Genomic DNA, 14,951 nt, shown 5'->3' with positions numbered 1-14,951 from the left:
GTTGGAGATTATTAGGTGAAGATATATCCTTATTCCAGAAAAGGTTAGTAATTTAATAATGTGTTTATTACTTTTTTTAAGTTAGAGCTAATGTTGTCTTGCTTGCTGCTATATATACCATGAAGTTGCTATGCAGTAATTGATGTTGTTACAATAATGTCTTGTCTTTGTTTTTTCCGCAGTATGTAATCAACCCGTCACCAGAGCTTCAGCAGTACTCAAGTGTAGATATAGACGAGGTAAGGGACATGTTGGGCAAATACGTCTTAGAAAATAGAAATGCATGATACTCGAGTTTAGATCGACTTATTAGTAAATTTTTTGTTGAAGTTAGGGAATGATTAGTTCATGTAAATTCAACTCCTTATAAGTATATATATATATATATATATATATATATATATATATATATATATATATATATATATGATGTTCATTGTTGTGGTTGAATTGAATCTATTGAGTTCGATGAACCCAAATTTGATTTATCTTTGGTCTTTGGTATATGGTCTTTGGTGATATATGCGGGTTTTGAATGGCATGAAACAAATTTAATTTTTCAAAACATTAGGAGTTCGTAATAAAAACGGTTACTAAAAAAAACCGTTGTGAAGACCTTTCACAACGGTTAATAAAAAAAACACTGTTGTGAATACCTTTCACAAATACCGCGCATAATATTCAACAACAGGTTTTAAACGAAGAACCGTTGTTAAAAGTCTTCACTATTTTGGATGGAAAGTTACAACAACGGGTTTTCAACTAAGAACCGTTGTTACTAACAATTTCAACAACGGGTATGTAGCATAAACCCGTTGTTAAAAGACTTCACAATTTTGGAGGGAAAGTTACAACAACGGTTATACATATGACAAACGTTGTTATATTATTCCCTCCAAATTTTTGAAACACTTTCCACAATGGCGTACACCCAACAACAACGGCTTTTAACCGTGGTGAATACTTTCGACAACGGTTTCATTAAATAACCAAACCGTTGTAAATACCTTCTACAACGGCCGCTTTAACAACGTCCGCTTTTTGTTTTTACAACGGTTTTTACCCGTTGTTATAGCCTGTATCTGTAGTAGTGTAAAAAGCATGGAAATTTTATGTATGTAGGGAACAGAAAAGCCGGCTAAGGCGGATAAGCCTAAGTCCCCGGACATGCCAACTACCTCGTCCAGACAACAACTTGATGAGGTATTTAATTAACTTCTCCATTTTTTTAAAAACATCGCTCCCTTATATTTTGTCTGTATTTCTAAAAAGCATGCATGGTAATTTTGTGTAGGGGACAAAAAGACCGATAAGCCTAAGTCCCAAATCATACTGCTACTACTACCTCATCATTGAAAGAGCAGGTTGATGAGGTATTTAGTTAAGTACGCTTTTATTTTTATTACTCCAACTAGGATATGTTACCTTTGGATTTTTTATTATTTTAATTATCTACATGTGTAGGCTGGTGGTAGTAGCACAAAATCAAAGAATCATTATTTCCCCGACCTGAAAGAAGTTAGGAGTTTAAACAACTCACAATATTCTGGGAAGGATTACATGCAAAAAGTAAGAACGGTGACGATGAGGAAACTGTATGAGGAGGCTAACCGTTGCATAGCCACCGAGCAATTGATAGTTATTCCGCTCGAGGAGGATATTCTAGGGGTTGAGCGCGAAGCACTTATGTCATGGGATATGCTAGCCATTTGGGCTGGTCTAGACCAGATTGATGTCAAACACCTATTTGCTTGGATAAAGTAAGTTTCTTAATAAATAATTTCATATTCTAATATTCTGACTACTAGATAGTGTTCTAAATACCGAAATTAATACCGTAATAATGTAGGATATTGAAATTGAGAGTGATCCCCGAGAAGAAGATTCCATCTGATCAATACGGATTCCTGTGCCCCTATGTTTTATCTTTATTTATTCTGAATTCTCGTTCAAGATCGGGTAGATTATATTGCTCAAAGAATTGGCGACAACCAAGAAGCTGATTTTTGCCCCTTATAATGAAAAAGGGTAATAAACAAATTAATATTACGTTTCCCCCTACAATTGCATTTTCATAACTAATATATGTACTTGTTAATAATGATGATGTCTCTTGATGTAGGACTCATTGGGTGCTAGCAGCCATCATGCCGACAAAGAAGAAAGTTTTTTGGTTGGACTCTTTACATAATCAACCAAGCGAGACTTTTACGCGCTTGATTAATAAGTAAGTTTATAATACTGATTTATTTATAATAACATTTAGTTTCAATTTTTATTTATAGCAAAAAGCTCATTTTTGCCCCTAAAAAAATGAGTTTCTGCCGCCTTTTATTTTTTTAAAAAAAGGGCCTTTGAGAAGAGAAGAGCTAACGATCAGGATCAACCCACGAAAGATTCTGATGATGGCCCTGATTTTATTACAATAACAGGGGTACGTGCTCAAATAAAATACATTAAGTGCAAAAATCTGTGTTTAATATTAATACAATACCTAAAGTTCAAGATTCTGATGTGAGCCTTCTCTCGTCTGTTTGTTTTTATGTAATAATAGGCCCCTCGCCAGCCGGATAGCATACAATGTGGATACTACGTTTGTCGGTTCATGTTGGAGATTATTAGGCGAAGATATATCCTTATTCCAGAAAAGGTTAGTAATTTAATAATGTGTTTATTACTTTTTTTAAATTAGAGCTGATGTTGTCTTGCTTGCTACTATACCATGATGTTGCTATGCAGTATTTGATGTTGTTACAATAATGTCTTGTCTTTGTTTTTTCCGCAGTATGTAATCAACCCGTCACAAGAGATTCAAAGAGTACTCAAGTGTAGATATCGACGAGGTAAGGGACATGTTGGGCAAATACGTCTTAGAAAATAGAAATGCATGATACTCGAGTTTAGATCACTTATTAGTAAATTTTTTGTTGAAGTTAGGGAATGATTAGTTCATGTAAATTCAACTCCTTATAAGTATATATATATATATATATATATATATATATATATATATATATATATATATATATATATATATATATGATGTTTCATTGTTGTGGTTGAATTGAATCTATTGAGTTCGATGAACCCACTGTGATTTATCTTTAGTCTTTGGTATATGGTCTTTGGTGATATATGCGGGTTTTTGAATGGCATGAAACAAATTTAATTTTTCAAAACATTTGGAGTTCGTAATAAAAACGGTTACTAAAAAAACCGTTGTGAAGACCTTTCACAACGGTTAATAAAAAACACATGTGAATACCTTTCACAAATACCGCGCATAATATTCAACAACAGGTTTTAAACGAAGAACCGTTGTTAAAAGTCTTCACAATTTTGGATGGAAAGTTACAACAACGGGTTTTCAACTAAGAACCGTTGTTACTAACAATTTCAACAACGGGTATGTAGCATAAACCCGTTGTTAAAAGACTTCACAATTTTGGAGGGAAAGTTACAACAACGGTTATACATATGACAAACGTTGTTATATTATTCCCTCCAAATTTTTTAAACACTTTCCACAATGGCGTACACCCAACAACAACGGCTTTTAACCGTGGTGAATACTTTCGACAACGGTTTCATTAAATAACCAAACCGTTGTAAATACCTTCTACAACGGCCGCTTTAACAACGTCCGCTTTTTGTTTTTACAACGGTTTTTAACCGTTGTTATAGCCTGTATCTGTAGTAGTGTAAAAAGCATGGAAATTTTATGTATGTAGGGAACAGAAAAGCCGGCTAAGGCGGATAAGCCTAAGTCCCCGGACATGCCAACTACCTCGTCCAGACAACAACTTGATGAGGTATTTAATTAACTTCTCCATTTTTTTAAAAACATCGCTCCCTTATATTTTGTCTGTATTTCTAAAAAGCATGCATGGTAATTTTGTGTAGGGGACAAAAAAGACTGATAAGCCTAAGTCCCCAGTCATACCTGCTACTACTACCTCATCATTGAAAGAGCAGGTTGATGAGGTATTTAGTTAAGTACGCTTTTATTTTTATTACTCCAACTAGGATATGTTACCTTTGGATTTTTTATTATTTTAATTATCTACATGTGTAGGCTGGTGGTAGTAGCACAAAATCAAAGAATCATTATTTCCCCGACTTGAAAGAAGTTAGGAGTTTAAACAACTCACAATATTCTGGGAAGGATTACATGCAAAAAGTAAGAACGGTGACGATGAGGAAACTGCATGAGGAGGCTAACCGTTGCATAGCCACCGAGCAATTGATAGTTATTCCGCTCGAGGAGGATATTCTAGGGGTTGAGCGCGAAGCACTTATGTCATGGGATATGCTAGCCATTTGGGCTGGTCTAGACCAGATTGATGTCCAACACCTATTTGTTTGGATAAAGTAAGTTTCTTAATAAATAATTTCATATTCTAATATTCTGACTACTAGATAGTGTTCTAAATACCGAAATTAATACCGTAATAATGTAGGATATTGAAATTGAGAGTGATCCTCGAGAAGAAGATTCCATCTGATCAATACGGATTCCTGTGCCCCTATGTTTTATCTTTATTTATTCTGGAATTCTCGTTCGAAGATCGGGTAGATTATATTGCTCAGCAATTGGCGACAACCAAGAAGCTGATTTTTGCCCCTTATAATGAAAAAGGGTAATAAACAAATTAATATTACGTTTCCCCCTACAATTGCATTTTCATAACTAATATATGTACTTGTTAATAATGATGATGTCTCTTGATGTAGGACTCATTGGGTGCTAGCAGCCATCATGCCGACAAAGAAAAAAGTTTTTTGGTTGGACTCTTTACATAATCAACCAAGCGAGACTTTTACGCGCTTGATTAATAAGTAAGTTTATAATACTGATTTATTTATAATAACATTTAGTTTCAATTTTTATTTATAGCAAAAAGCTCATTTTTGCCCCTAAAAAAATGAGTTTCTGCCGCCTTTTATTTTTTTAAAAAAAGGGCCTTTGAGAAGAGAAGAGCTAACGATCAGGATCAACCCACGAAAGATTCTGATGATGGCCCTGATTTTATTACAATAACGAGTGCGTGCTCAAATACAATACATTAAGTGCAAAAATCATGTTTAATACTAATACAATACCTAAAGTTCAAGATTCGATGTGAGCCTTCTCTCGTCTGCTTGTTTTTATGTAATAATAGGCCCCTCGCCAAATTCGGATAGCATACAATGTGGATACTACGTTTGTCGGTTCATGTTGGAGATTATTAGGCGAAGATATATCCTTATTCCAGAAAAGGTTAGTAATTTAATAATGTGTTTATTACTTTTTTAAATTAGAGTGATGTTGTCTTGCTTGTTTGCTATACCATGATGTTGCTCTGCGATTTTGATGTTGTTACAATAATGTCTTGTCTTTGTTTTTTCCGCAGTATGTAATCAACCCGTCACAAGAGATTCAGCAGTACTCAAGTGTAGATATCGACGAGGTAAGGGACATGTTGGGCAAATACGTCTTAGAAAATAGAAATGCATGATACTCAGAGTTTAGATCAGCTTATTAGTAAATTTTTTGTTGAAGTTAGGGAATGATTAGTTCATGTAAATTTAACTCATTGTAAGTATATATATATATATATATATATATATATATATATATACATATATATATATATATATACATATATATATATATATACATATATATATATATATATATATACATGATGCTGCTGTTGTGGTTGAATTGAATCTATTGAGTTCTGATGAACCCAGCTGTGATTTATGTTGGTGCTGGTATATGGTGCTACTGATATATGCAGGTTTTTCAATGGCATGAAACAAATTTAATTTTTAAAACCATTAGGAGTTCGTAATAAAAACGGTTACTAAAAAAACCCGTTGTGAAGACCTTTAACAACGGTTACTAATAAAAAACCCGTTGTGAATACCTTTCACAAATACCGCGCATAATATTCAACACCAGGTTTTAAACGAAGAACCGTTGTTAAAAGTCTTCACAATTTTGGAGGGAAAGTTTTAACAACGGGTTTTAAACTAAGAATCGTTGTTACTACAAATTTCAACAACGGGTATGTAGCATATACCCGTTGTTACTACAAATTTCAATTTTGGAGGGAAAGTTACAACAACGGTTATACATATGACAATCGTTGTTATATTATTCCCACCAAATTTTTGAAAAACTTTCCACAACGGCTTACACGTAACAACAACGGCTTTTAACCATGGTTAATACTTTCGACAACGGTTTAAGTAAATAACCTAACCGTTGTAAATACCTTTTACAACGGCCGCTTTAACAACGTCCGCTTTTTGTTTTGACAACGGTTTTTAATCGTTGTTATAGCCTGTATCTGTAGTAGTGTTAAGAAGATATTATTAATTTAGTGTTTTGAATCATACCGGTGGTGTGTTTTTGAGCAGTTGCAGCCATGATCGGAGCGTTGAATGAAAGCAGCAATGATGGGGATGATGAGAGGCACGACATTAGCGAGGGTGGCATGGTGGGCGAGCGTGTAGATCTGAAAGGTGTTGAGGGGAGTGAGGGTTATGGTGTTGGCGGTAGATGGAGTGGAGCATGGGCGTTTCGAGAGAGAAATAAGAATGGAGTATGAGAAATTGAAGAAGACGAAGAAACGGGTTTAAGTGGAAACTAATCATATAATGCTAAGGCGTTTTTTGAGGTTTTAATTTTTTAATTTTTTCTATTAAAGTCGGTTTTAATTAGAAACCGACACAAAAATATATTATGGCGGTTTTTTAGCCCCAAAAAGTATAACTTTGTATTAACTTTTAGCGTCATTCTTAACACCGGTTGTTAATAGAACCGCCACAATTGACCTATGGTGGCGTTTCCTATCTGGAACCGCCATAAAAAACTTATGTTATCACGTCGGTTCTTACTTAAACCGCCAATATAAACCTCCTACATACATAAAAATTTCATTCCCGCCAATTTTTTGAGCTTTTCGCGTCGTTTCTATTAGAACCGCCACGATAACTGCGTCGTGATAGAGGTTTTTTCTATTAGTAATGTAAATATTTTCGAAAGTGGCCTAAAAATAGCGCAAAATGAGTCGAAACTCTGTCCAAATGTCCAGTCGAAATTTGGGCCTCAAAACCCATTTCAAAACTTCACATCGAGTCAGCACTCCTACAACTACACTACAGTTGCTTAGGACAAACGTTTCAAAACTTTGTCATTTTAAAACCTTACTTAACACAGTGGCACACTCCCACTTTACAAGTTGAGTCATTTTTGAGTAAGTGTGCTAAAATGGTCGATCGTGTTTTGATTCGTCATCGATCTCTTATCCCCAGTTTCCAAGATGCCTGGAACTAGTCACGCAAGTGTTAATGGACAACCCCAAAATGGTAATGATCTAATCCTAGCTGCGCTCGTCCGTCTCCAAATAAGCCAAGACCAAGCTTATGCTCGCCTCAAAGCTATTGAAGGCTGAATTGTTGCTGTAGAAACTAGGCTTCCTCCTGCAGAGAATGATGTTCCTAACGTGAGCGTGCATGATGACATTCCACCCTTTGTTTGACAACAAGAAGTCAACCCTCCACTAGGTCCTACTGAAGCTGAAAAGCGACTCCAATACTTGGAGGAGCAACTAATGTACCTTAAGGGAGATGACATCTACAGGGAGAATAATCGAAAGTATGAGGTCGTGAATGCTCAATTGCCGACCAACTTTAACATGACTGACATTCTAAAGTTCAAGGGGCGTGAAAACCCTTTGAACCACATTCGTGCTTTCAAAGATTACATGTCTATCAAAGGCATCAAACCCGAGATGTTCCTAAGGATATTTCCTTCATCTCTCGACACCAGTCCTAAGCAATGGTTTTACTCTTTGGAGCACAAGAAAATTGCTACTTGGGATGATGCCGCAATTTAATTCACTAAACAATACGCGGATAATGCTGAGATCCAAGTCAACATGCGCACTTTAGAGGTTCTTACCCAAAATGAGAAAGAAGGCTTCACCGACTTCCTAAGTAGGTGGAGTAAGACTAGCACACAACTTGTTGAACGTCCAGACGAAGCCACCCTTGTGGAAAAGTTCGTGGATAATTTGAGACCTATTTATGCAAACCATTTGAGTTACCAAAACATAATCTCTTTCAAGGACCTAACTGTGCTAGGGACGAGAATTGAAGATGACATCCGTAAAGGACTCTTGTCTAAGGTTCGACGAGTCGTTCTTATGGCTTTACTATCGAGACTGATGAGGTTAACTTTGTCGAATCATCAAGAAGTTCACAAACATTGGCGATTCATATTCCAATGCTCTGAAAAGAATGATGAAACAAGGTAAACTCCATCCCATAAGACCTACGCCTGACCCAGAAAAGAAGTCTAAATTCTGGGATGAGAATGCATACTGCGAGTATCATAGAGGCAAGGGACACGATACAGAGAAATGCTTTAAACTGAAACATGTCCTTCAAGATATGATCGAAGATGGTCGTTTACCCATACCTCCCGGAGGTAAACCTAACAATACTCAGAATCCTCTTGTAGTGCTGATGATCACAGATGAAGAATCCACCTTGGATTGTTCACACCTCATTTCTCCAGCCGAAGATGAGATTCATGCACTAGAAGATGAGGGGAGTTATTCCACCATTTCTCTTACCATTGCCGATATTATCGCATGAGCGAAGAGTGTGAGTAGGCAAGTTTCAGAGATGGAAGATGTAGTGGCATCCCTACACAATCCAAGTACCACACCCAGGGAAAACGTGCCACTAAGTCTATCTCAAGAGTCTACGATGCAAGAAGTAATCGCCATAGTTGACAGTGTAGTCGACCAAAAAATCAGTCTAGAAGCCGAGATCATCAGGTTGAGAGAGCTCAGCATCGTCAACGGAATATGGGCTGATGACGATAAAGATGAATACCTCACAGAACACTACCCAGTCAAGGTTAGTGAGGATATAGTCAAGGCTAGCGAAGATTAAGATATAGACCACCTTACTCGTTCAGGGCGTCCATATCAAAATGTTTCTCAGAACGGTCCCACGGCTAATGGTCCGGTTCCTAACACCAATGTCATCACCCCAAATGATGGCGAGTATACGTCTACTGACCACTTGCTAAAATAATTGCAGAAGACAAAGGCTGATCTTTCAGTCTGGTAACTAGTTGCGAGTTTATTTCTGTTGAATTAAGTGTCCTCCGACAAAAATGCGATCACAACTGTCGATCATGATGATCACATGTTTAAATCTCATTTTAAGAATACATGTGGGATGTAATATTTTACAGTCAACTGGTCCACACATATCGGTAATGATTGGCTGACTAGAGTTTGACATTACGTAGATGCGGCGGTGGTGATCGATTGATCCCCTTAGGTCATACCTATAGGGAAATACTCTTAATTGATTATTTAATTAATCGTATGCCGATACGAGTTAATTAAATTGCTTAAAATTGACGGATGATTTTGTGAGTAAAGTTAACGTGTCTTATTATAATTCGATTAAATTGGATACGGTCTAAGTAATCGAATTGTTTTATTACTTAGATAAAATTATTGTTTACGAAACAATTGAAATTGAATTGGAATGAATAATTTATTATAAATACAAGACGTTGTAATTTATAATTGATAAACCGTTTTGGTACAAGTAATTACGAATTACTAGTCGATTTTGTATATGACATATTTTATGAGTATTTGATTTTTAATATGTTAAAAATACATTACAATTTCACATGTCAAGTAACATGTCACATTTGTCACAAATGACAAATGACAAAATAAAATGGACTACCCATTTTATTTAAGTGTGCCAAAAATGGAGGGAGTATGAGGTTTATATTGTGTTTTTATTTAAGTGGAAAACACAATGATTAAAACCTTACTTGTAGCCTTGCATGCCTATTTTTCTTTGGTAGAAAAATAAGCTCATGCATTGGGCACGCTTCTCCCCTCCAACCGGTTTTACATGAGAAAAAGATAGAGTTTTTCCTCTATCATTTTTCATTCATCTTTCATAATATAATTTCTAGTGGAAGAAATTACCATTCTCTCAATAATTTGTGAAAACTTAGAGAAATAAAACCTCACAAATCTCTCCTCTTGGCCGAAAATATTCAAGAGGAAATACAAAATATTTTTGTGTCAATTTTTATAGTAAGACTTATATTATTACTAGATCATTATAATATTAGTTATTAAGAGGTTTCCTTGGGTATCTACTTTTGGGAGAAGTTCTATTTTGGACCTTTTGTTCATCCATTATAAGGAAGCTCAAGAACTAACAAGAAGGAGATCTTGTTGGTGCCCTTATATCCGAAATCCCAAAGTAAGAAAGACGATTTCTTCTCTTATCTTGTTTTAGTTTGCATGCATAAGATCTAATATTTATTTTATGACTAAATAAATTATTTCATATATGAATATGTAAATTAATGAGATTAATGGATTCCAACAAGTGGTATCAGAGCCTTAGGTTGTTTGCATGCAAATCGGTTTATAGTTTTTCCGAGTTATAAGATTAACATACAAAACTAATTAATTTGGATTTATGAAGATAAACCTAAAAATAACTTTGCATGTTAAAAGTTTCTGGTCCTAAGTGATTTTTAGGACATTTTGGTTTATTTATGGATTTTATTGTTCATTTTATATATTATTGGCATTAAAATGTGATTTTTATGATAAAAATGTCATTTTTGGACGAAAAATAGCTAAACTTTGAATTTTTCAGTGGTTTTATGCATGATTTATGAATTTTTGGATGAAAAATCACATAAATAGTGACTATAATTGGTAATAATGCTAAAACATACTTCATGACTGAAGGAAAAACGTCACATATTGCATTTTATCATATATTTCAGATCTAAAAGTGAAAAGTTGATAAAAAATATTTTTCTCATATTTTATGGTCATAACTGTTAAAACCGATAAACCGCAACGTTGTTTTTCTCGATAAATTTTCGAAATTTTTAACCTAAGTTTTGAATATTATGACTGTCATGGTATTTTTCCAGAATGTTCATGAGTTTAAATTTCAAATTTTGAAATTATTTGAAATTTTTATAATTTAATTTGAAGTTTATAGCATAATTTTGTATTTTTGGGTCCATTATGAACAATATTAAGAAATCAAGTTTAATTATTGTCAAAATGTTAGTAGAGAATAATTTTGAGTCCTAAGATGGTTAGGGTAATTAACTTGTACATAAATATGAATTTATGTAATTATTGTGATTTTAATAAGTTAAATCACGCAAATCCGTAAAAACCGATTAATATATGATATTGGCTCTTAAAAGGCGATTTAGCATAAAATTTAGCATGTTCATACATATTATAATGCTGCATTTTATTTATGACTCTCATATTTTAATATTATGTAATTTTTACTTAGTATGGCCTTAGTTTTAATTGATATTACCCGAAATGTATGGGAATATCGATTCGGTTGTAATTATTGTGATCTCGTATCACCGTTTTGTAATTTAATAGATTTATTTTTATTTTATTACAAATGTATAGTAGGAAGTTATGTAATTCAATTTGTAATTTAATTATTCCGGAGTTCCTTGAAGACGGTGCCATTCGAGAAGGCGATCCATCAAAGAAAGTGTTGCCTTAATATGCATGCCAAGACCGAAGCTCAAGGGACCAAAGGAGTTGGTTTCCAATTTGTAATAGTTTATTAGATTTTCTATTTTAGGAAGGCCATACTAGGATTTTATTTTTATGCTTTGCATTTTATTTATATGTTGCATGCATCGCTAAATCGCCATAACTAAACATGCATTTTAAATCGAGTTTATCGACCGTGTTAATTACAATTATCGTAATTCACCGCTTTAGTTCACTTAAAACGTGATAGATAATAAATTGATATGACCTCTCGCTAAAATAAACAATTGAGACTTAGCCTTACCAAAATGTAGAAACCATAAAAACCTATTTCGTGAGGAAGTGCGCTCGGCCACACCGGGGTACAAACCTTGTTACGCAGGGGAAGTGGGTGATAAATGTCTATCCACCGAATTCATGTTGATAAGGGATGAATCGGCTACACCGTGCCCAAGTTGATGTGGATTTGGATCATGGACACATTTATTCGAAATTTGGGTTGAACTCAACAAAAGAATTCTCGACCATAGCCGGATGTGTTTTGGGCTAAAGATAAATATTAATGTAATTTTATCGACTAAGAGTTCTAAAAGTAGAATCGATTAAAGAGTTAATCCACCGAGTTATATTGATAAGGGATGAATCGGCTACACCGTGCCCAAGTTAATATGAATTTGGATCTTGGAATCATTTATCATAGTTGGGTAGAGGTCACTATGTAAATGCTTTACTTGTTAAATTATTTACAGGTATTATTATAACGATGAATGTTTTGTTTTCATTATTCCGTTATCATATTGTTCTAATTCTATACCTCAAATTATATACGATATCATTTCGATTTTAATTCAAATCTCCATTAAAACATCGTAACGAAGACAAAATTTGAATTTTCTTCTAAAACCCTCGTATTATCCATTGAAAGAATCTCTTGTAAAGAGTATAGATAAGAGTTATTCGTGATCAAAAGAGTTTTTGATTCTTGACTAACATATCTATTTACAATAAATTGGTTCTCATATGCTTAATTGAGTTAAGTACATTGAAACGTTAAATCATTTTGGTGACTAGATTTGTTAAAAATTGTAATTGACCAAAATACCGCAACCACTTCAATGAAAGTTTTAAGACTAAACGAACGAATGAAGAGTAGTCTTCATGATTTTCATTTTTGTTCTCTTAGCAAAGACTCATTGAAATGAGTGGGAGCATTCTCTTAAACCGTTAAGAAAGGGATGGGGTTCAAAGAAGTAAAATTAGAATGGAATTGATACAAGGTAATGTTAAAAGTAAAGTTATTGAGAATAACGATACTAAACCTATCAATCCCGACCGATAAAGTTTCCATTGTCTTAATTGTGGGACGCTAGAAAGGAAACTACCCCAAATTATTGAAGAATCAACAAGTTAGTTGTGGGACATCTAATGGGACCTTCTTCTTTAAATGTTTATTTGATTGACATAAATTTTGCTAATACTACTTCGTCAATATTAGAAACCGGTGGTGGTTTACATCATTGTATTTGATACATAGGATGACTAGAATATGATGACTAGCAACAATGATGTTGAGAGATAGAGTCATTGTGTACTCAATCTAGTTTTTTGGGTTTAAAGTTGTACTTAATTGTGACTATTAAGTGCATAAACGCTAAATAAGAATATAAACTTGTTAAGACACAAAAGAGGTTTCACTTTTGTGACCCTTTACACCATGATTTGATGTATGGCTAGCCCATTATCAAGGTGATTATATTCTAAACCAAACTAGAATGATACATCATGTAGATGATGCAAGACTCAAATTGGTAACCAAAGATTAAACTTTAAATTCTGGAATGATGAACGCAAAGTTTTATCGAGTACTCTTGGAACCATTAGATTGTTAATCTTATGGTATATGTGTATCTTGTATTCAAAGCAACATGTCTCGTGCCTTTTGGTTGAAAAGGAGATCGAGGTTGTAAATCATTGATCCAAAATAGGTTGATCATTTTCTTTTACCAACGATTTAAGTTGACGCTAATGTGTTCACCTAATAAGGTAAATAGAGAAATCTTTGAAGAAGTTCAAAGAGTTCAAAGAATCAATATTTAGTCGTGATGTGATTATCAAAGTGAAGACTTTGATATAAGCCAAAGGAAACATGATATAGTATCACAAATTAATCTCTCTTAGCACGCATTATGGGATAATGTGTGGTTGGATAAAGAAATCAAACGCTATTCGATATGGTTTGGACTTCAATCAAGTTACTTTGAGTTACTTGATCCTTTTGGGGATTTTATCATTTTGTCTAAATTATTTTTCCACTAAATCTAAAACGAATCATATGAGATATGAAATGGTAGAGTACCATGCTTGTAAGTTTTCACAAGAAACAAATGCTCATTTTTCCTTGCTATAATCACGAGTACAACAAGTTTGTGGCTCGTGAAGCTGTCTTTCTAGAATGCAAGTTTATTTCTAGAAGACAGAGTGGGAGAAAATATTCAAGAGCCACAAAAGAATTGTGTCAAAAATTGTATGTCGCAAGAAAATGGTTTTTCTTGGCTACATGACGTTGTTTCTGCGAAACCTAGGAGATTGAACTCATCACCTGTTGAAGATGATGAATTCGTGTTACTTTTAGAAAGTATAGAGCTTGCAACTTACAAAGAAATTGTTTGATTCAAGTTACTTCTGGAAAGTAATGAATATATGACTTACATGAGAGTGTTTAAGTTACAACTCAATGCAAGACTTAGAGCCATGAAAATCCGAAATAAATTCCAAGTGAATTGTTCGATATCAAAGCTTGATTGGTGGCAAAGTGTTTTGCACTAGTTGAAATGCTTAAGTCTATTTGGATCTTCTTAGAGATTGTGTTTAATTATGATGATATACATATAGCGAGTGAATCTAAAACCGACTTCTTCAATTAGATGGAATGTATTCAATACATGTCTTGTGTTTTATAGATTCTTACAATCCTAAGACCATGTGCAACTTAAGAGATGGTCTTAAGTAGGACACCAATGAGTTGGAATCAACATTTTGATCATGTGATAAAACTTTTCTCAATAGGTTGAGAAGTTGTGTTTATACATGAAGTTTAGTAGGAGTTACGGAAATTTTAATTAGTCTTATATGTGGATGACATATTGATCATTGGGAATGATTTAAGACTTTTAGAGTATTATAATACATCTTTAATATCCGGATTTATGGAGAAAAATCTACATGATATTAGCGTCAAAAAGGAAGTCTTATGTTGATAAGATTCATGATTGGTTCAATCGAGTTGAACATATTTGATTGATTCCATTGGCTTCCGCTGCCGGATCAATTAAATAAGTAATGATGTATAAC

At 34.1% G+C, this 14,951-nt stretch overlaps 1 protein-coding gene across 1 annotated transcript; it reads left to right on the top strand.

Annotated features, from left to right (window-relative positions):
• Positions 1-3,700: 3,700 nt before the first annotated feature.
• Positions 3,701-4,644, top strand: LOC141619031 (uncharacterized). Its single transcript, XM_074436068.1, has 4 exons — positions 3,701-3,812; positions 3,904-3,984; positions 4,076-4,371; positions 4,461-4,644. The coding sequence occupies exons 1-4, from the start codon at positions 3,777-3,779 to the stop codon at positions 4,642-4,644; spliced, it is 597 nt and encodes a 198-aa protein (XP_074292169.1). The 5' UTR covers positions 3,701-3,776.
• The last annotated feature ends 10,307 nt before the right edge of the window (positions 4,645-14,951 follow it).

The sequence above is a fragment of the Silene latifolia genome, chromosome X (genome assembly GCF_048544455.1).
Source record: "Silene latifolia isolate original U9 population chromosome X, ASM4854445v1, whole genome shotgun sequence".
Taxonomy (NCBI): domain Eukaryota; kingdom Viridiplantae; phylum Streptophyta; class Magnoliopsida; order Caryophyllales; family Caryophyllaceae; genus Silene; species Silene latifolia.
The sequence above is the reverse complement of the archived record's forward strand: the minus strand, read 5'-3'. Positions and strand labels throughout refer to the sequence as shown.